This window comes from Tubulanus polymorphus, chromosome 8, assembly GCF_964204645.1.
Source record: "Tubulanus polymorphus chromosome 8, tnTubPoly1.2, whole genome shotgun sequence".
Lineage (NCBI taxonomy): Eukaryota > Metazoa > Nemertea > Palaeonemertea > Tubulaniformes > Tubulanidae > Tubulanus > Tubulanus polymorphus.
This window is the reverse complement of record NC_134032.1, coordinates 6,369,238-6,390,218: the sequence shown is the minus strand read 5'-3', so window position 1 is coordinate 6,390,218 and position 20,981 is coordinate 6,369,238. Positions and strand designations below refer to the sequence as shown.

General features: G+C 37.5%; 1 protein-coding gene across 11 annotated transcripts in view; it reads left to right on the top strand.

The window, feature by feature from the left end:
* The first annotated feature begins 385 nt into the window (after positions 1–385).
* LOC141909598 (extracellular sulfatase Sulf-2-like) overlaps positions 386–20,981 on the top strand; it is a 60,142-nt gene continuing 39,546 nt past the window's right edge. For 4 of the 11 annotated variants that reach the window (XR_012619761.1, XM_074800088.1, XM_074800085.1 and 1 more), the window contains exons 1-5: positions 2,233–2,357; positions 8,003–8,340; positions 8,416–8,485; positions 8,609–8,687; positions 19,371–19,700. Coding sequence is in view for 10 of the 11 variants with exons in the window: in XM_074800088.1 (XP_074656189.1) it covers positions 8,657–8,687; positions 19,371–19,700 (361 nt within the window). In the remaining variant the exon portion in view is untranslated. Of the gene's footprint in view, positions 476–1,364; positions 1,445–2,232; positions 2,358–8,002; positions 8,341–8,415; positions 8,486–8,608; positions 8,688–19,365; positions 19,701–20,981 lie in introns of those variants that run through there. The other 7 variants (XM_074800087.1, XM_074800086.1, XM_074800090.1 and 4 more) reach the window with 7 other exon arrangements.

Genomic DNA, 20,981 nt, shown 5'->3' with positions numbered 1-20,981 from the left:
AATCGTACCAACTGGCAACTGCCCACTATCGCGTTTGCATCCACGCACCTGGTCACGCATGGCGCATAATTAACGAAGCTACGCAAGACGGGCCGTCGCCTCAAACATAAGTCCAAGTTCATGAAAGAAAAATAACAAGAATATACAAAGGGTGAGAGGCAAAAAAGAAGCAAAAAACGCAAAGAATTGTATTGTGGAAAAAGGCTGATGATTACGATTAGGCCTATAGCAATTTAGATTTTCACTTCTCAATCAAAATTGATGCTCAATAATGTTTGAATTGAATTGGAGAAGTTTGCGTTTTGCGGTGATTCTAAAACAGTGGTCACAAACTCTTCATGAAACGCCCGTTTGTTGAATTCACTCCACTACTCACTCACCTGCCCACAGCTGATCGATCGCGGAGTAGGCTGCAGAGTACGGATTAAATTCGGAATAAACGACGCTTAATTCGATGTAAGTAGGCACTAAATAGGTATGTTCGAGTTCGGGTAACTTATTTTCTGGATGTGTACTAGGCGATGAGACCGTTTTGAGTTCGCACGGTACTGTCAGAGTGTCACGACACGACTTAATCTGAATCAAATAAAACAAAAAATGCGCAAAAAAATAAACATGCTAAAAAGCAATTTTAAAAGGATTAAAAAATTGATTTCAGTTTTTTTGTGGACCGGACAGACAGCAGTCGATGACTCTTCTAGCCTAAGTCATAATTAGCCTAACTAACAGAAGAGTCATCAACTCAGTACATACACAGTAGGCCTGAGTCAGTAACCTGTCTGTGACTGTGGTTTAGTTTCATGATCGGATATTTTCACAAACCACTTTCAGGAATGGGAAGGACATTTTTGTATGCAATCTTCGTCAGCCAATTTGACTGACGAGTAATTTGCCTGGCATTTCATTGTCTCTTAAGATATCCGTCTAATTTTTGTTGTAATCGACGCACAACAGATTCGTAGTTTGTCTGATACCTATAACACCTCACCTGACGATCTTAATCCATGTGCAAATCGGCCGTAAAGTGAGAGTTAATTTCCGTCGAGTCAACAGCTGCCATTTTGAAAATTACTGGAGGTGCTGGCACCTGTGGACTGAGGCCAGGACAACAGCACAAACTAACGAGGCGAAACAACGAAATTGAAAAAAATTAAGAAATCAACACTTATTCACATTTTTCTTTTTCCAGAATTTATTATTTCATTATTTATTATAGAAAACACGAAGTTTTGAAATATAAGTTGGAAAACCATCAATAATTAAAATTGTCGTTTCGTCTTGGAGTTTTATATAAATCCTTGTAGGTCCCCTTGTCTTTTCATGCCACATGTGCAATACAGAGAAATGGCGGCCAATGGCGAAATTTGTGGAGAAATTAATTAATTTCTCAAAATTATGTTAATTAATCACTCGAAACATACATAAAATTGGATTATTTCGAAAGGTACCTGTGTTAGTTTGTGAATTAAGCCATTAATTGTGGACTGAAGTGAATATAAAGTATATTTTTGAAGTGTTACTTTTTTCAACCGTGTTTTGGCCCTTGTCATCCCTTTATGTTGGTATAAGCTCATCCGATTATAAAAAGCTTACCACCAACGATTAGGTAACTAACTAAGTAGGCCTATGACCGAATTTGTGTAGTTAAACGCTACACACATGACAATCATGACGAAGAGTCAGTTTGTGAGGACGAAGTGTACCGGTAAAGTAGTATAGTCGCTAGTCTGAATACCAGTCCTTGTTACGACGGTTCCTTCAACGTCAGACGCCAAATTGTCAAGAGGTTATCTCCTGTTTTTTGCAATGTAACAACTGATTTCAGTGTCAAATCAAACCTTTGTACTCAAATAAATTAATCAGTTACCTTGTTGACTTTGAAAACATGTTTTATTATAGCCCTATTATTTTTGATGATTTAAATCGGGAACCAGAGAATTTATTGATTTGATTTGAATTGATTGTCACAATCGGGATTTCCAATACGGACTAGATTAATAAAATGTAAAAATTCAATTTGTCTCTCTAAAATTACTTTAAATGTCATTTTTAGTTGATAAAATGCATTGATTTTGGCGAATTCTAGGCCTACCTTAAGAATTTGAAGCAAGGATAATATCTGCATTAGCATCAATGTCAGTCCAAGTTAAAGTCCGAATCTGTAATTTACCCTGCCATCGTGCAACACGAAAAGCCGCCATATTTGTTTTGTTGCTTCACTTCAACTAACTATCTTTTGAGGCGACTAGTCTAAAAGTTTTGAGTTAGGCCTACTATGATCGTCAAAAGCTTAGGATTACAAATTTATGCTCAAACAAAAGTTAACTTCCATCTGAATACAGAACAGTCAGTTTGAGGTAAGTTGAGTGTTTTAAGGGGTGAAGTAGACGCTCATAGCCTCGTCCCTCAAAATGAGGGACCAAAATACCTTACATGTGCTCTTTGGCCCTAGAGGATTGTTTGAGGAACAATGGCTAGGTACTAGACTATATAGTCGCGGGCCCCAACACAACAAAAAAACAACTCTAGGCCTATAGGCCTAGGCCTATGTATTGTTTATAGGTAGGGTATGAAAGCTGGCCAAGGCCACTGGTATGAAATGCAGCCATGGCCGCACAAAAATGCGGCTGCAATCCTGCGGGCTTTATTTTATAACTTAGTGAGTTTCTTAGGCCTATTCTCATTATCGTGTAAATAATCTTATCTATATATTTCTAAAGTGATGTGTGTGTTGATTTATTCATGAATCGTGAAGGATGATGATTAGTGTCTATAGGCCTACGCGCGTAATTAAACTTAGTTTTTAAGCAAATGATGTGTGTTGATTTGATTGAAGAATTGTGAGTACAATTTCAATAACGATGTTGTTAAATTAATGAATGAAAAACAACAAAAAATCGCAAAACAAAAATAATTTAACCCTTTCTTTAATTTAATTTAACCCTTACAATAAATTGAAATTGAAATATGGTCAACAGCAAACAGCGAGGCCATTTTATCCCTTGTTATTTTTATATAGTAAGGCCTTGTGACCGCCTGATAATGATCCTTAACGACCAATTGTTTATCGGAACTTGATAGGCCTAGTGGATAAATAAACAATCAATGCAAGATATTGCTGTGATATTTCAAATTAATTTGCAATTTAAATTTAGAGCCATTCTCGCGAGATATCATCAACCCGGAAATAAAAATCCAAGCTAGTTTACCAGCCCCTGTGGTATAATATAGCCTGAGCTCGAATATAACCCCTGGAACTTAAATTCTGGGAATTTTGAGCAATTAGATTACCGTAGACCTATAGGCCTATGTCTATTTCAACTTCACTTGAGTCGAGAGGACATCAGGTCGCCTAGCTCAGTAAAGACTAAGCCTAAGTGTTCCAGAAGTGTGGAACTGGGCAGGGGCAGATTTTTTGGGTGGTCTCAGGGGTCCGGACCCCTGCTTTCCCACTGAGGTTGCCCTGTTCGTAAAGTCAGGTTGGCAAGCTTAAAATCAGCAAGTTTGACACTAATACTCTCAGAATCTGTATCTTTTAAACTTTTAGGATGTATTTTACAAAAATATCTTAACACTGAGGGTGGCCTGCTAGTGGCCTTCGACATTACCGCTTTATCCAAGAAATGCCTTTTCCTTTCTGTACCTTGGATCTTCCAATTTTCCCGGATCGGCCCCTGACTTGGTCCAGAATTGTGGAACTGGGTCAAGAACCGATGAATGAACTGAGGATCTTGGTCCAGTACTGTTGGACTAGATTCTGAAACTAGTAGAACTGAATCTAGAACTGTGGATCTGAATCCAGTAGGCCCTAAGGGTTTTTAAAAACTTTTACCAAGTGACAAGATACAGGGTTTCCAGCGGTCCTTCCAAGTCCTTCTTTGTCCTTCTTTTGGAAGAAGTTTGGACAGACACCATATTTTTGTCCTTCTTTTTGATTCTAAGTTCTTGCTTTTGATAAAAGTCCTTCCAAATTTAATCTTTTGCACGCAATTTTGTCGCGAATTCAACTGTTGAAGTATTTTATTACTCAGGCATGTTAATTGTCAGTGAGATTGAATAACAAGAAAATGTATGACTGGTCTACATGACTATTAGTATTCCGCTGAAGGCATTGCAAAAAGGGCCCTCACTTTACTGGAAAGAACTTCTTTCCGAGTCCAAAGGTCCCTCTCTTGGGACTTAAATTGCCGAAAAGTCCTTCTTAGTACTTCTTTTTACCCTGGCCTTACCACTTGAAACCCTGAAGATAGCTTTGTTGATTGGTGACAATATTTTGTGAGTCATTAGGTCTATTTCAAAGGCTGCATACCTCTGCATGGAAGACCTCCTATCATTTGGAAATGTCAGATATGGTATTTTGAAAATGGTTATTTTGTTTTGCCGTCAATAGACCGTTGAATAGGCCTACTTGTTGTCATTCAGAATCAGTTTCTGTGGGGGGTAAAAATTATTTCCAGTCTTTCTCCGGACGACCTACCGGGCAACTGAAGATCTATTAATCTTTGTGAAAATTGTATTTTTGTGTTTGGATGATTGACAAGTCATCTACACCGGCTGCACAGCTCGCTTATTGCAAATAAATCAGCCTCCAAGTCAAACTCCATGAGGCCTTCTAATCTTTGAGTCCCAATTCGTATGCAGTTAAATTTACGACGTAGGCCTAAGTGTAAGTCATCAGTTATTTGTATAGGTCTAGGCCCAAGTTGACTGAAGTCATCTTTAATTTTGAGTCACAACTTGTAATTCAATTTACTAAATATACAAGCTGTCATTTGGGAATCATCACATTACTGTAAGTCATCTCTATTTTTTAGTCGGAATTTGTATAATTTGTAGGCCTATAGTCAGTTTTGGCAAATTTCAAATTCAATCAGATTTCTCAATCATATTTCATAATTTATGTCATGGTCAGCGCCGGAGGGGTGTTGTAGTATCTAGGCTGTGTACCTGTCTATAGACCGACGTAATTATGTATGGTAATTGTTTTCATAAATTAGGCAATAGAGAAAAATATTGATTAGATTTTTTGGGTCATCGATGTTGACACTTCTGAAACAAATTACTTTTTAGCACAAACATAGGAATGCCACTATGTCTATCCGTTTTCATACTGAAGGTATATTTTCAACCCCCACCCAAAAGCTCTCTAAGGAAATGTTGCGTCATTAAGAATGTTTGTTTCAAATTGTTACTGCCGCTAGTTTTTCTGTGTTCCCCACATGAGGCACTCTGTATGTCACTGAATCGGCATTACATAGAAAATACTAATCCTCTTTATCACGTGTTGTATTTCTGATTAGGCCTATAGGCCTACAGTAAAGGTTGCTTAACTCGGACCGGTGGCAAATTGGCCCGAGGTGAGCTTAGGAGTCGGAAAATATGTTAGGAAGTCAGAAAAATGATTTATAGTTGTTGTCAAAGTTAGCCACAGTAAAAAATCGGCCATGTTGGAGTAAGGCGACGTTAATTCTATTGCCTATAACGACTAGGGCCGCGACTCATGCATACTTTAATAACAGGTTGATTACGAGGAAATGTAAACACTTATTGTTCCCTTATTGTCGGTGTTATGATTTGGTAATGTTTGGTAGACGTGAGTTCATGAATGAAAATATCGCAGACGTTTGTCTGGTTGAGTTGAAGAATTCTGCGTTGTGGTATTCTGCCAGTTGTCTTTTTCGTCGGCAGTCTGGGTTTGTAATAAAAGCATGCTTTTTAGAAACCATTGATGAAAAACTCTCCGAGTCCGTGCTGTCACGATCCCACACTAAGGAAAGGAAAAAATGGAGTGGGAAATGTTTCCTTTGAGCTAGTGGTTTATTCAACCTAATCGTCGTCATCAGGGAGATTTCAAATAGCCTAATGGGTTAATGCGTTCGCAGTCCAGCTTATGTTGACTGTGCTCCGATTCCCAGCAACTGAGGCCGACTAGCGGGATACAAGATCCGCCAAGTTGCTTCCATGCTTATGTCGGTTACGATTATTAGCAACTGCAATTGCTCAAATGGTCACGTGATAAGCATTTTGAGAATAGATTTGAATCATAGGAAAATATATTTCTAGTAGAAAAGCTATTTCTTAAAGATCTTTATCTTTCTGATTCTTTTTTGAATACAATCTGCTAGCGACATCATATAAGAAGATATAAGATCACATCATATCGGCAGCTCACACCATAATCCTACCAATTTCATTTCTAGATCCCGGTCCATTCATTTGCTATGCTGTAGGTTTGGTTTACGTTTCGAACTGCTTGAATTTGAAAGTTAATGACTGATTACTAATGACACAGGGGTCATAATTCGTACTATGTATATGCGGTCTGTCATTGGCTGGAATTGCTGCGCTCATGGCCTCACATATAAAAATATGGTGGTTGTTGATCTGAGGGGATATTTTCATTTGTCCTGACCCCAGCCTTTCAATTGAGATTGCTGCCCCTTTGTCAAGTCAGGAAATATGAAAAAACAAAAATAACAAAAATTTGACACTGATCCTCTCAGTGGGAAATTGCATCTTTCATTGCTGTTTTTTATGCGATAAATGCACCCTCCATATTTTAATGATTTTATCGTAAGCATGCGTGTAAAAATGAACTCAAAGTAGCCTAATCGTCAATCAATGTACATGAAACTATTGAAGGCCGCTTTAAATAGTACCGGTAGTTCTTCGAGCTGGGCGATTGTGCTTATTGTTATATTATTACTACTCTTAGTGTTGACTTGAGGATTTTAAGTACGTACAATTTATTGACTGTGATAGTGGTGTTTGTCTTAGTCTATTCAGCCACTTCAAACTCAAGCAATCCATATCTTATCATTCGCGAGAACACAATATTTCTAAAGATTAACTTCGTAGAATTTATCATTTCCGACAATAGTGGTTAGGCCTATATTGTAGCATAAGTGCGGGTCTTAGAAAATAAGAATTTTCTTCAAAATTTTCCTGGGGAGGTCACCCGAACCACCCTAAATTGGGCATCTTACCAAAGAATAGGTCTCACTGTTGCAGCGTAGATGCAACCTCGAACTATGTTAGTTACAACCGATAACCAAATGCCCACACCACTGAAAATGTTCTTCTTAAGTACAATCATTCAGTTATTGTCGAGTGTGGATCAGGGAAGTTGGAGATTTAGATCACTGATAATCAAGGAACTCCATGTGTGCTCATCGATACGTACCCTGCGTTTTACATTAAAAAATCATGATTGAATTAATCATGATGCGTTATCAGAAATATTGCTAGTGGCGTCTGTGGTTAGTTTTTCATGGTCTGTTGTCATCAATTTTGTCATAAATCTGCCGCTCGGAAAATTGCATTCAGCAGATTGCTTTAATAATCATCTTATTCGCTGACCAGCTGTTATAGATGTATTCAATTCTGAGTGGCAATCAAGACCAATCTAACCAGTGTTCATATTATTATTAAGCCCTACAATGCAGGTTTGGTGGGTAGTGTGGGGATTAATGCTGACCGCCCTTTTAGAGTTGATGCTTCTATGTCTAAGGGGCTCTGCTCAATAACTGAAGAACATGCTCAGAATCAGATTGATGTGAAACATTTGGAAAAATTGCGAAAGTTGCTTAAAAATGTGTTGAGTTCTTGATCTTAAAGTAGGGATTGACCCTATTTTTTATTCAGTTAGTAGATTTCGTTTGATTTGACTTGTTTGTTGTCAGAAGTCGAAATCAGAAGTCGAAGTACAGATATAGTTGCGTCATCGGCGGAAGAAATTATAGCATTTTTTTATTGAATCGAAGTACATAATTTGAAATTACGGTTCCGGTTCACTCAAACAATCTTCCAACCAGCCTGATCCGGGAGGTGACTGATTGGGGAAAATTTTGTTGGCTGCCTAATTTAATACATCACGATTTTGAAAGTAAATTATTCTATAAGGTTGAAGATCATTGTTGTTATTTTCTACATTTTTTTGGTCGTTTTCCTCATGTTAATAATAGTCCTATATAGTTTATTGTGATGTTTTTCATGGGTATAGGTGTTGATGTAAAAGTCAACTGAGTTCTTACAGATCAAGGGAAATCAGGAAAATTGGAACCTGTGGTGTCTTGTTCGTGCTGGTGACAAGTGGCAGAAGCAACCTCTTGAAAAGAAACAACCCCCACTGATGATATCTTACAATTTAATCAGGGAATTTGAAGTTTTGGTGTCTTGTTGTTACTGTTGACTAGTGGCGCAACTAACATCTTGACAAGAGTCTCATTCACAGAATTTGAATTTTTGGCACCTTGTTCTTGGTGGTGAGAAGTGACACAAGAAACCTCTTAATAAGAAACAACCTCGATATCAAGTTAATACCAGTCTATAAAGCTCAAGGTATTCTTTTTCGTGAATCTGGCCACAAAAGGTGTCCCTACTTTGTATAACATTTAACTTTTTCATCATTCTCAGAAATTTCAGTCATATTTTTGTTCAAGTTCGCACCAGAAACCCGAGGGACCTTCTTTATAATCTTTTGCATGTAAGTTTTCTTCACCTGAAAATTTTGAAGTGCAATTTCAAATTAAATGTCTTATTTTTTCGGTAAAAAGGCTCTGAAGTATTGAACCACTGTCGGAACCTTTAAAATGCTTTCCGCTTTTAGGTTGAGCATTTCAGTACTATAGGATCGGGTTTGAGTTGGTACTTCAGGATGACGTCTGAAGAGCCCTTAAAGTCTGCAGGTGAAATTCTTTATTGACAAAGTATAATTCTATTAAAGCCTTTTGCGTAATCAGATATACATATACATATAAAAAGTCATGCACATTTTTTTGTGTTCCCAAGAAAAACAGGGGAAGAAAAAATACGAAAATTGTTTTTCCATCGGAAATGGTTTTCAATTGTTGCAGGCGTGGATCTAGGAGTCATGTACAATACCTTCAAATGTTTTCAGTTCCCCTTTTCTGAATAAACTCTTTAACTTAGGTCTTATTGTTTGGAATCCTATAGGCCTAAACTTCGGTCACATTGTTGATAGGATAAGTTTTCGACTTGGAAATGTTATCAAATACATCTAGCCTATTCAAGAATGCTGACTTCTAAATGGCTTTTCATCGATCAAGAATGCCCTTATAAATGTCAATTCAGGACTTTGGTCTGCCCTGCTGTCTTTGTTGATGAATTCATTGGGGTCAGTTGCAGCAATGTCATTGCTTAGATTTAGATCCGTCTTAAATTGTAGCCTATCCTACAGCCAGTTTGATAACTATAGTCTAAGATCACCTTTAAGTTCTATAACCAATCTAAAAACGTTGGACCAGCCTATAATACCAGCCACTCAAGTCTTGCCTGTGCAACTCGTGGCAGGGTTTTAAGAATGGTAAAAATGCCCAGTGTTGGTAATGCACCATTCATCGGGGTGGACCAGGGTGACTTCTGACCATAGTACAGAATTCTGTTTCCTTAAGATTTACTTATTGGAAACGCTTTTAAATGTGCTTCAAATTCTAGAGACATTTTTGAGACCGATGAAAGAACAACGTTATCTCGACCGTACTACTTGCTCTGTGGTCTGGATCCAACGTTGGCGTGAATGCTTCACAAATTGAATATAACCTGACTCAAATGAAAAACGATCCCTTTTTCATTTAGATTCATACTTTACTGTGCTATAGCCTATTTACAAATGGGCTTACTAGTAGGAGTTTTGAAAGCATGTGTCATGGTTTACACATTGGCTTTACCCTGTTTTAGCATGTTTTATGAGTTCTGTGTTGAATTTGACTCAAATTTCATGTGCACTCAAAGGTGAAAATCACGCCAGAAAAGTGTTCCTTGGTTATAAAGATAAGTCAGGCCTTTTGTCTTTAAAATCACTTGTTTTTGAGATTACTTGATGTAAGGGTCGTGCTCACTGAATTCTGCCAAATTTTTTCATTTTCCATACTTTGGTTTACAAACAAAGAATGCCCTTTCTCTTGAAATTTTCGTCTTAATTTTTGAGCTATTCGTTTAAAAAAGTTATTTTCATTCGTTTCTATCATTGTCATTGTAATTAAGAGAGAGCAATTTTCACTTTTCATTGTCGTTGGAATAGGGAAATAAAGCTTCCCTGTTTCAGCTTATCTATAGTCTTACTGAGACTCTGCGAGAATACTCGAAGAATGAAGCATTTTCTATTTTCATTTTCCCCTGTTCTTTTATAGACCTTCAGGCCTTTCTTAATCTTTTCTTCTTTAGAATAATCGTGTTTTAGAATTTCTTTAGTTACTTTTTGTCTAATCCGGACATTAAAATGTTCAAGCCTATTTCCGTAAGGCTTATTTGCTACAGTTACAAATTGGTGTTAGTGAAGTTTCACAGCTGGGGTCTGATTTAAGCTTGTTAGCACTGATCCCTGTGGATGTTGAAGTAAAGCGCTGACATGATTACCTAAAAGATTGACGTTTTACTGATTGATGATACTGATCAGGTTATTGGAAACCTCAGTGGGGTAAAGCCTCATACCGAACTGCAGGTAGCCTACCTGTAATACCAGTCAGTCAGATCTCACTGTATGAAATATTTCGAGTAAAAAGTGAAATGTGAATAATCTTGATGAAACACGCTCTTGAGTTGTCTGCGTTATAAACTAAAAATAGTCATAAAACTATTTAAAAATTAGGTCTACTATGATACAGAAAATCCTACACTATGAAAGAAAAATGAGTCTGAAATGATTCCTAGGGCTAATAGTTGATTCAACGTGTCGACTCCAAAAGTAATCTTCACGAATACTGAATGTCGTCCTCATTATAACCATTGATGAATCACTCTTGAGTCCATGTTGTGAAGATAGTAGAAAATCCCTGTACACTGAATAAAAAGCGTCTTAAATGTATCGTTGAGCTCTTTTATTCGAAGTTTTGAATATATCCTAATAGTCATCTTCCGGAATATATCGGTAATTGTGCCATTGCGTGTGTACCTCATAAAAGTTCCGCTTTCATAGAAATGAAATCTCATCCCCCACATGGATAGGGCTAGCTATGGGGCCTGAATCTGTACATTAATCAAGCTCCACTTTGAAGTAGTCTGTATCGATTCAGTCATTTTCTTGGCTCTGGCGAACTTCTTGCATTGGAGTCGAAATTCTCTTGAAGTCTGGAAGGTTGAAGAATTTTGAAGTTAAGTTGCGGGTATCGAAAATTTATAAGAAAGGTCAACTTAAAGAAATTTGGGAATTTCGTAGATTGTTTAGTTTAGGAACCGTGGAACCCTGTCCTTCAGAATTCATTATATTTCACAGTTGAAATTGCCTTGAAAATGGATTCAAAGCGGCGTTGAATTTTGGATGAGCAATCGCTGTTGAGAACCTTTTAGCTTTGAACCCATTGAAATGTTTTTCCGTCAGAACCAAGCTCTGCACTGACGTGTTGTCGAGGTTCGTGAAAAATTCCTCCGCTAATAACTTCCTGAAAATAATCTGTCTTCCAGACGTTTGTATGATGTCGAAAGTTTTTAAGTCGTAGAGCGTAAATGTTTCGGAGAAATGAACTGGAAAAAGAAAAGCTTTTAAACTAGGCGTTAATCACGTGTATGTCAAACTGATGCCTTGACTTTTAGTGGAAACCAGCATTTTAAACGGTGCACCTGTATTCATGAAAATACGAAATAGGCCTATATGGATGTCACTCTATTATTCAAATATCTCCTATGGCGCGTTCACACTACGGAATTTGGACTGGTTTTAATTTGGTCTGGTCCAATTTTGAAAAAATACCATTACAAATTAGACCTGTCTAGTTTAGACCGGTCTAAAAGAGCGAACCAGGCCCGGTCAAAATTCAGGATCAGTCTTAATCTATGTGTGTGGACAGAAACTGGTACCAGGTCCGGTCTAAACCGTAATACGGGATATCGACAAATTCGAGTTCTGGAATTACTTGTTTGATGGCGCTAGTCACAACCGGAAATTGGAACCTAAATCTGCCATGTTCTAGTTCATTTAGCAATATTTTACTTACTATACATCATCACGCGTAATCCTTAAATATGATATCCTGACAATGTGTTGGATTCAATAAAACCTCATTTCAAATGCTAAAGATCACCAAAAATGTAAAAAAATTACCAAGAATCACAAATTTAGCGATAACACTCGAAGCAGCTAACGGAAGTAAAGACTGGTGCCTGGTGTCATCACTTTGTTGCTGAGTTTAAGACTCTAAGATGAATTAATTGCTGGCTACACTGATAAATATAAAATGATATTAAGAATTGAAATTGATTTTAGGAATACAATCGTAGATCCATAAGAAAAGAATGAAAAGTACCAGGACTCAAACCGACATGCTGCCACCATGTGATACCTGGCAACCAGTCTTAACATCGTCAGCTCTCGCAAAAAGTTTTTTGATAATATTAGGACATTTATAGTGATTTTTAGCCTTTGTAGTGAGGTTTTATCGTATCAAACGTAGCAGTAGGATATCATATTTCAAGGATTAGTCATGATGATACATAGTAAAAAAAACGCTCATTAAAAACTTGAAGCGAGAGATTTTTATTGCAAATGAACTGAAACATGGCGGATTTAGGTTCCAATTTCCGGTTCTGACTAGCGCCATCAAACGAGTAATTCCAGAACTTGAATTTGTTGATAGCCCGTTTTCTGAATCTCTGTGGTAGATATCGCGACCTCTGTGAGTCCAGTATATCAGGGTTTTCTGTTACATCACAGAAAACCCTATTGAGATTCGCGTGTTTCTTATTATTATTATTTTATGTCACACTATTTTCACTAAAAAACAAAGGCTTTGTAACCTTGCTGCTGTTGTCGATACAATGCGTATGGTATCGTTCAGCTCACTGAGATCTACAAATACATTGCGTGTTTTTTCACGAATCATCGTTACAAAAGCACTGTCGGGCCGTAAACATCGAAAATTGAGCCCCATTCATAGAGTCGTCTTTCCGAAATCTACCGCATGTTTCTTGTCACGTCGATTATCAATTCAAGCATAAATTAACAAATTTATTACCCAAAGATTTCACATTCAGTCGCGGTTTTTAAAAACTAATTTTAACAATAGCCCTTTTTCCTCATCAAATCATATTACCGATACACAGGAAATTGACTACTTTAGATCTTGAAAGCACCGTCGAGCCGTAAACATCGACGAATCGACATGTCTCTTCATCGTCGTTCCGGGGATCAGCTGCGAGTTTCTCCTCATCATGAGAATCAAATCGAGTACAAATTAATTTATTACTACCAGTGATTTGGCTGCGGGTTTCAAGGAGTTAGTTTAACAATACCTATTTTTCTTTACCAAATTAACCGTGTATTTAGTAAGATATATCTTTGGTGTACCGGGGAGTCGTAGGCCTAAACTAAACACGCCGAAGAGATATAGCGGAGAAAAGCTGTTGTGTCGACGAGGTATCAAAATAAAAGAATATATTACTTAATTTGGCCGCAGGCTTCAACCATTTATCAATACTCTATATTTCCTACTTGTTATTCAATAGGCCTACGACCAATCTGTCCGGATGTTTGGCCTAGGCATATACATAGGCCTACATAGGCTTAGTAGCCTCTACTAGGTTAAAGCTAAGTTCACTGTAAAGGAGGAATCAGATTTATTAAAATCCATGTTAATTAGTGATTAACTGGTTCTGACCAGCAACGATCAATAACAATTATCAATTTTATTGGCAAAGTGAAGCTTTTTTTGAAAATTTCGTCTGAGCAGACAGCTTTATAAGCCAGACTTTTCATTTGAGTTTTTTCATGATATATGAAACTGGTATTTCATTAATTGCTAATGACGTTTTAGGTCGTTTTTCGGCGGCTTGTGACTCACTGCGACGCCATTCACTGCAACCGCCAGTGACGATTGTGTCGCAACGACTCATCGACTTACGTTCCCTTGCGACGGGTGGCGACTGTCAGCAACGCCAGTCACAAGGAGTCGCACATGTTCTACATTCTGCGACGCGACACGACTGTCACAACCGACCTACACGCTCTTGCGACTCGCAGAAACTAGTCGCAAACAGTTGCTGACAATCGTAACGCAACCGACTTGCACCAAAACTTGCGATGCAACGCAATGATAGCATCGCGTCGCAAGGCCGACCTACGTCCGGCTTTAAGTTACTGCGGAGACCCCAGAAAGTTACCCCAGAAATATCTTTTTTTTCGTTCAAAAGACCTTTCGCTTGAAAATTCTTTCGTCGGAACAGAATTTATTTCGTTCGAACTAATAAAAATCTGTTCGATTGAACCAATTTGAAAAAATCATTGGAACAAAGTTGAAAAACTTTTTTTTTCCAAACGAAAGGTTTTTCGTTCGAACAATCGTTCGATTGAACAGAATCGTTTTAGTTTGAACAGAATTTTCTTGTCAAAACATTAAGTTTTTCGTTCGAACAAGTATATTGTAAAAAGTTTTATCTGCGAATCAAAAGTATAAAGTATTTCGTTCAATCGAACAGAATTGTTTTCATTCAAACATTCGTTCGAAAAAAATTGTTTTACTGGAACAGAAAGTTTTTCATTTCAACAATGACATAGCTTTTTATTCGAACACATTTTCTGTCAGAATGAAGAAAAGTTTTTGTTCAAACAAAAAGCGTATTGTTCCATCAAACAGAATTCTTTTCAATTGGGACATGATTTTGTCGGAACATTTTTTGGCGAACGGCGTGTTATGGTCGTTTTGGAAATTTACTCGGTCTGGTATATTTTGGATTACTGTGTATGTTATTTGTCAGGACATTAAACAGAAGGCGACTTAGTGATACCACCTTGCCTGACTCCACTAGTTAGACCGCCTTTTTCCAAGATGAGGCGTTCCGTTGATTTCGGCTACAAGTTTTCGTTCAGAGAACAGCTGAGCCATTTGGGCGACCTATCATTGATACTGTTCCCAATAGACTGTTTAGTAATGGCTGATGTTGTGCCTTATCAAATGCTTTGTCAAAATCCACCGTTGAACAGGATTCTAAGACAGCAGAAAACCCGTTATCGCTGCTTTACAGCTATATTTAAGTTTTAAATGCTTTTATTACCGTTTATGTAATTATTTTTAAGTTGGCCTACTACTTTTTCCTCCCTATACCATGGAAATGTTTGGAGTGTAACAAATATTCATATTCGTGTGTCGCGATCATCATCTGTTTTACTTCCGTGTTTTGAATCGTGTTTAAACGACATTAAAAGCGAATTCGCAAAAATGTCTAAATGTCGAATTGGTCAAATGAAGAATGTCTTGCTCTACTTGGAATCTGGAAGCAAGACTTCATCCAGGCCCAGTTAATTATTTAGCAGATGGCGACATCTTGTAGGCCCGGCGACAAGCGATTTTATCGTGTCAAAACGCTGTGTGAACACTCATCAAAACTTGTTCCGGTCTAGATTTAGACCGGACCAGGTACGTGCCCATTTAGACCTGTTTAACTAGCTGTCGTGTGAACGCGGCATTAAACACAAGGTGGCCACTTACCTAGAAAAACATCAGGCCAGGGTTGCATCCTGCCATAGCTTACTCCAACACAAACCCTGGGTAATGAAGAAATCTTGGGCCAGACCAAATCGCCCCCAAGTGAACGCGGCTATACTCTAGGCTTCTACTGCAGAGGCTGTACTATAGGCCTACAGTCGTTGTGCATAACAATCCTCAACATTCACATAAGGTTCGTCTCAGTTTATGTAGTTATCCAAGGATGCCATTTTAGAAATTATAGATGAGAGATGATACAGTTGATGGAACGTAGAGATCTATTTTTTCAACATTGTAACTAGGCAGTTGAGTGAATCAAACAACGTCATAGATCACTGGAGTAATGCTTATTGAAAGCTGTTATGCCTTCTTTTTATGGCTTTTCGGGATCGTATCAAACCATGGACTCTTTTTAATTTCGTTTTAGAGCCCATGATTTAACTGAAATAGAAATTGGAATGATTAACGTGCCAATGACTTTTAAGAACCAACCTGATTTTGCGGCATATGAAACATGTTATGTAATTGGTTTTTGAATATTTTTGTGGATCAGTAAGGAAACGATACAGGCAGTGAAAAAAGTGTTCTTCAAAGTTGCTGTATTGAATATTCTAACAGCCTTGCCACTATGAACATGAGTTGACTAAATAATACTGAGTATTGTGTGAATATTCACTTCAATGAATGGGTGAGTAATTACTTAAAACATGAGGTATGAACACCTCTTCGTCACCAAAAGCTTTTTCCTTGGTACCAAGATTTTTCAGACCGTTTTCAAGTAATGAGAACCTTTCTACACAATGAACACCTGTCCACAGTGAACAATTTTGTGATGCCGTAAACCGTTTCAATAATGTTTTTATACATCGATACCTTAATGCTATATATAAGGGGTTCTGTGTGAATGGATGTGCCGTACAGCATCAATATTGGCGTTTCAAAGTAACAATAACAATTGTGACTTTTGAGGTTGTAATCAAACATATTTCATGACTTATGTTCTGTTAAATACCTTGTTTCTCCTAATGGGGCTGGGTCAAATTGTAAACTACAATAAAATGTGTCATCAGTACAAGGCCCTAACTGACGGGTCTGTTATTGTTTGCTTGATCATGATTTAAAAAAAAAGAAATGTACAAAGTATAGGCGGACAGCTCAGTCAAATGACAAATGGAAAACAATGAATTTTTGAGTGGATATGCTCTACGTCGTCGATATTGGGGTGGGGGGGCTAGTCTGGTTGCCGGTCAATTCAAGATAGGCTATTAATCTCTAGCAGAGCTGCCAACTGTTCCTGATAATCTTTTATAATGAGAAATACTGATTAAATTTGTTTGATGCAAACAGAAATATGAAAGATGTTACCAATGTTATGAACATTTTCTTTCATATTTCAATGAAATGTTACTGAAAAAAATTCAATTTATTACTGAGCACTTTTCAGATGTTGGTAGCCCTGCTCTATTGCTCTATTGTGTCAATCCTCAAAAACGTTAATAAACTTTGGAGTTATTTTTCTTTTTCTGGTTATGTTCCAGACATGTCTGCACTGTCAAAAGTCGTCAATCGATATGCTTTTGCTGTCACGGTTTTCATTATGAACGAGTTCGTTATAATTTTTTACCGTTCGTGATGAATTACCAGGTAATTCTGCTGAATGATAATGTATGATACTAATCTTCTTACTTCATTGGATATTTGGGAAATTGGGAATGCCATGCATTTACCTTAAAAAACGTTGTTACAAAAAAATTAATTAATTTTTCGCTGAAGATATTCTGAAAGGGAATGATTTTTTTCGTTCCACATTGGTCTACCATGGAAATGGTAGGAGAGTTATGAAATAATCTCATCTTAACTTGAGCCTCTCCATAATCATAGATCTCAAATAAATTTGATTTGAGTTCAATGCCATAATGAACACCTATTCATGGCGAACATTTTTTCCAGTACCAAACACTTAATTATAAGTACATTTATTTTTAGGCATTTCAGGCATCTCGTGCATGCTTTATGAGTATACTTTTTTCACTTTAGAATTAGGCCTATACGTGCTTACAATGGCTAATCGGTATTTCATATCTAGGTGGAAATTTCAATGGAATTATAAAAGAGGCATTCTGTTCCCTGATGTTAAAAACGATAATGCGTTGTTGCGCGGGTGGTCTGGGTGGTCTTGTAAGATTCTTGGAAAATTAAGAAAAAAATTCTGCACATGAAATTACATAGGCCTACCAGCCGTTGTGGGTTTCATACAGTAAAAAATCAGTTGTCCTTTTTTCAATCAATCTCCTAGTAAAGCCTGGCGTGTACTAGCAAGATATGTGCACAGAAATGCTTTCTTGCTTGTTTAGTGACGGTGCGTGCATTACTCTGAAACATGAAACAAGGCCGTGTTAATTCTTAAATGAACTTATACTGGTCTTAAGTTGTTACATTGGTTATTGAACCTAAATGAGTTTCAACTGGTCTTAAGTTATTACGCAGATCAGCTATCGAACCAAATGCATTTAGTCTGACCAATTTAGATTGTTAGATGGTCTTAGACTGGTCTTAATCTAAGCCGACCGTGTTGCTGGTTCAAGACCCAGTTGTTGATTAGATTTGTCTTCTAAGTTAAGATTAACGGTCATTCATTTTAAATGTTTTGCCCAGTGAGAAGAATTGAGAACAGTCAATTCCATAGCTGTCGCAATAACTTTTACTCTGAAGGTAGAAATCGGTTTATTTCCAATACATAGAGCTGCCAACTATTCTCATTTTTCCGGTCTCATTTTTCCATAAAATCTTGTGGAGATACGGCGTTCTGTGTTTAGTAAATTGTTACAGATTTTTCACCAGGGAGGAGTACTGAAAAAAATTAAAATGTTACTGATCAACACATTCGCTGCCGGCTACAGATATACTCATACTTCCAGTTCTGTCACCCTTACGATATATTGATACTTCCTATTCACTGTTCGATATTTGCATTCTGGCACATGGGAATGACACAGTTCCTTTTTGACTAAAATAGCAATGGAACAAACTCAGCTTCGTTCTCAATGCTTATCAGTCAATTTTGAGCAAAGGCTGACTGTGTTACAGCTCTTGGTCAACTATGAATACATTCGTAGCGGCACCATCCCGCTACCGCTACGAATGTATTGCCGTATTATCAAGATGGCAGTGATCGGTAAATTCTCTAGATAAATTATGTTAAGTTTTTTCTTAATCTCGTCTCAATCATAATTATAAGTCTGATTGGGATTTTGGTCTGGTTGACATTCATTAGTTCGTGTATCCCCATGGCAACCGCCCATCTTCATCTAGTGTCTTTGATGCTATACTAGTGCGCCATCTTATCTAAGTGAAGATGGGGACTAGTACAGTGTCAGAGTTTGTGAAAGAAAACTTATGTTCTATGTAATTCACCCTAATAGGCCTACAGACTTTTAATCTTCTGGTTTGAAAATTTGGGTCTACTGGAAAATTTTTGCAAAATACTGATTAACTTGGAAATGTGCTCAGCAAAAGATAAAATCAAGGTTGGCAGCATTGCAAATGTTTTTAACCTCTGGTGAATTATTTGGTTAAACCCTTTCAGTGCTGACTAATCTGAAAGTGCTGGAGATAATTTTGAAATTTTCAAAAATTCCATCCCAGTGTGTCGAATAATGGGCATACCACTAGGCCTATAGCGTGTCAAGTTACTAATATTTCACTTTGAAAGGTGCTGCCATCTTTTAAAAGAGATGAAAACTTATGACCAATAACATCTATACACTATGATGAGGTGTACTGGCAAAGTCCATCAAAGCCTTATGCACCGCGCTGAAAGGATTAATTCTCGATGGATAATGTTTTTAATCTTTTAGCCGGATTTCTGTTTTATCAAAATCAATTATCAATTGTTTGTAAAGCTAATGTGAATTTGTGTTATATTTTGTAGAGCAGATGACTGTTGTAAACTTGACGCGGTGACATCACCAGTGTGTGTGTTTGTGCAGTGCCCTCTATTAACAGCCACTATGCTCATTCGATGGGACATGGTCATTGTTGTCGTCATTTCCATGACTGCGATAATCGCAACGGTGACTGGAAACGAGGCCGCCTCGTCCGTTGATCCGACCGAACGCGTCGTTGCGGAGAATAACAACGACGGAATCCGTACGGAGGACGAGTTGCGGGCGCGATGGTCTAAAAAGTCTAGTCGTAAAAACTTGAAACGCAGCAAAAAACCGAATATCGTGATCATCCTGACCGACGACCAGGATTCGGAGCTCGGTGAGATGAAGAATTTATTCATAATTATTAGTCCAGCCTATAGGCTGAACCTATTACTATACAAATGCAGTGAATTTAAATGTCATGGTTTCCAGAGCTGCGATTTGACTGTGCAACTGAGCATATACTCATACAAATCATTCGTTAAAGCGTTATCCATTCTACAAATCCCATGAAGCTGAATTTTGAAAAAGGGCCTGGTTAAGATTTTTATGACCTTTTTCGCGAAAATCTGAAAGCAAAAATATTGGTTTTAAAAAGCCAATCAGAAAGCAAAGACTCCTCTTCGATTGGCTTAGCAGCAGAATTCAGCAGGTGTTCACGTGAACCCGCGGTAACGTCTACTGTTTTACTTCCGGGTTTTATCATAAAATTTAAGATTGTTTTTCAAATCGATTTCTATGAAATGTTTAGTTGATTCGGTTTTTGGGAGGACTATTTCTATTTGCACTGCAGAAAATATTGATGACAATTATGCAAAGTTCGGGAAGATAGCTTTTTCTCAAATCGCATGGATGACCTTGATATGCTAATTAGCCATGTGCTCAAACTGCAAATTCAATCACATTTTTTCTGCAAAAGATATCAAATCCAATTCATTTTACCTAATTGAACAAATAAAACGTCAAACTCACTTTGATTTTGTTTTATTTAGCAAATTTCAGAAAATCCAATTTAATTCTATTCCTCATCAAGTCAATAAGACCAAGGGAAAGGATTGATCTGAAGTATTTGTTTCTGCCAACTCCCTGTGTGTGCTCACTTATAATAACACGATTGTACTGTTTAAATTATAGGTATCCCCTGAGCTGGGAGGGTATTTTGACAAATATTACCCACAGATTTTTACTGATCGTGACACGAGCTGGAAGGTGTTTCCAATTGAATTTGAAAAGTCTTAATCAATTGTGTTGGAAAGATTGGAACTTTTGAATATATTAGCATATATTGCGTATTGCGGAACTTTTAACATTCGTTTACTTTTCGTCAAAATTGATCTCATGTGTATGATAGTTGTTATGAGATTCGCCACGAATTTTAAGTCAGTTTCGATCATACAAGGTCTGTATTAGCCCATTTTCACATGTAGCCATGTGAATTTGTGACTGCAATAAACGCAGCATTGAGACTGCGGGCCTCATATCGTGTGCCACGTAACAACTGATTTTCACATTTGCGATCGTATACCCGTACGTGTCGTTTTGGAATCGATTAAAACACGTAGGACAAAATGACAATCTTTGTTGTTGTGAACCTTGTGGAGAAAACGTGTTTTCGAAG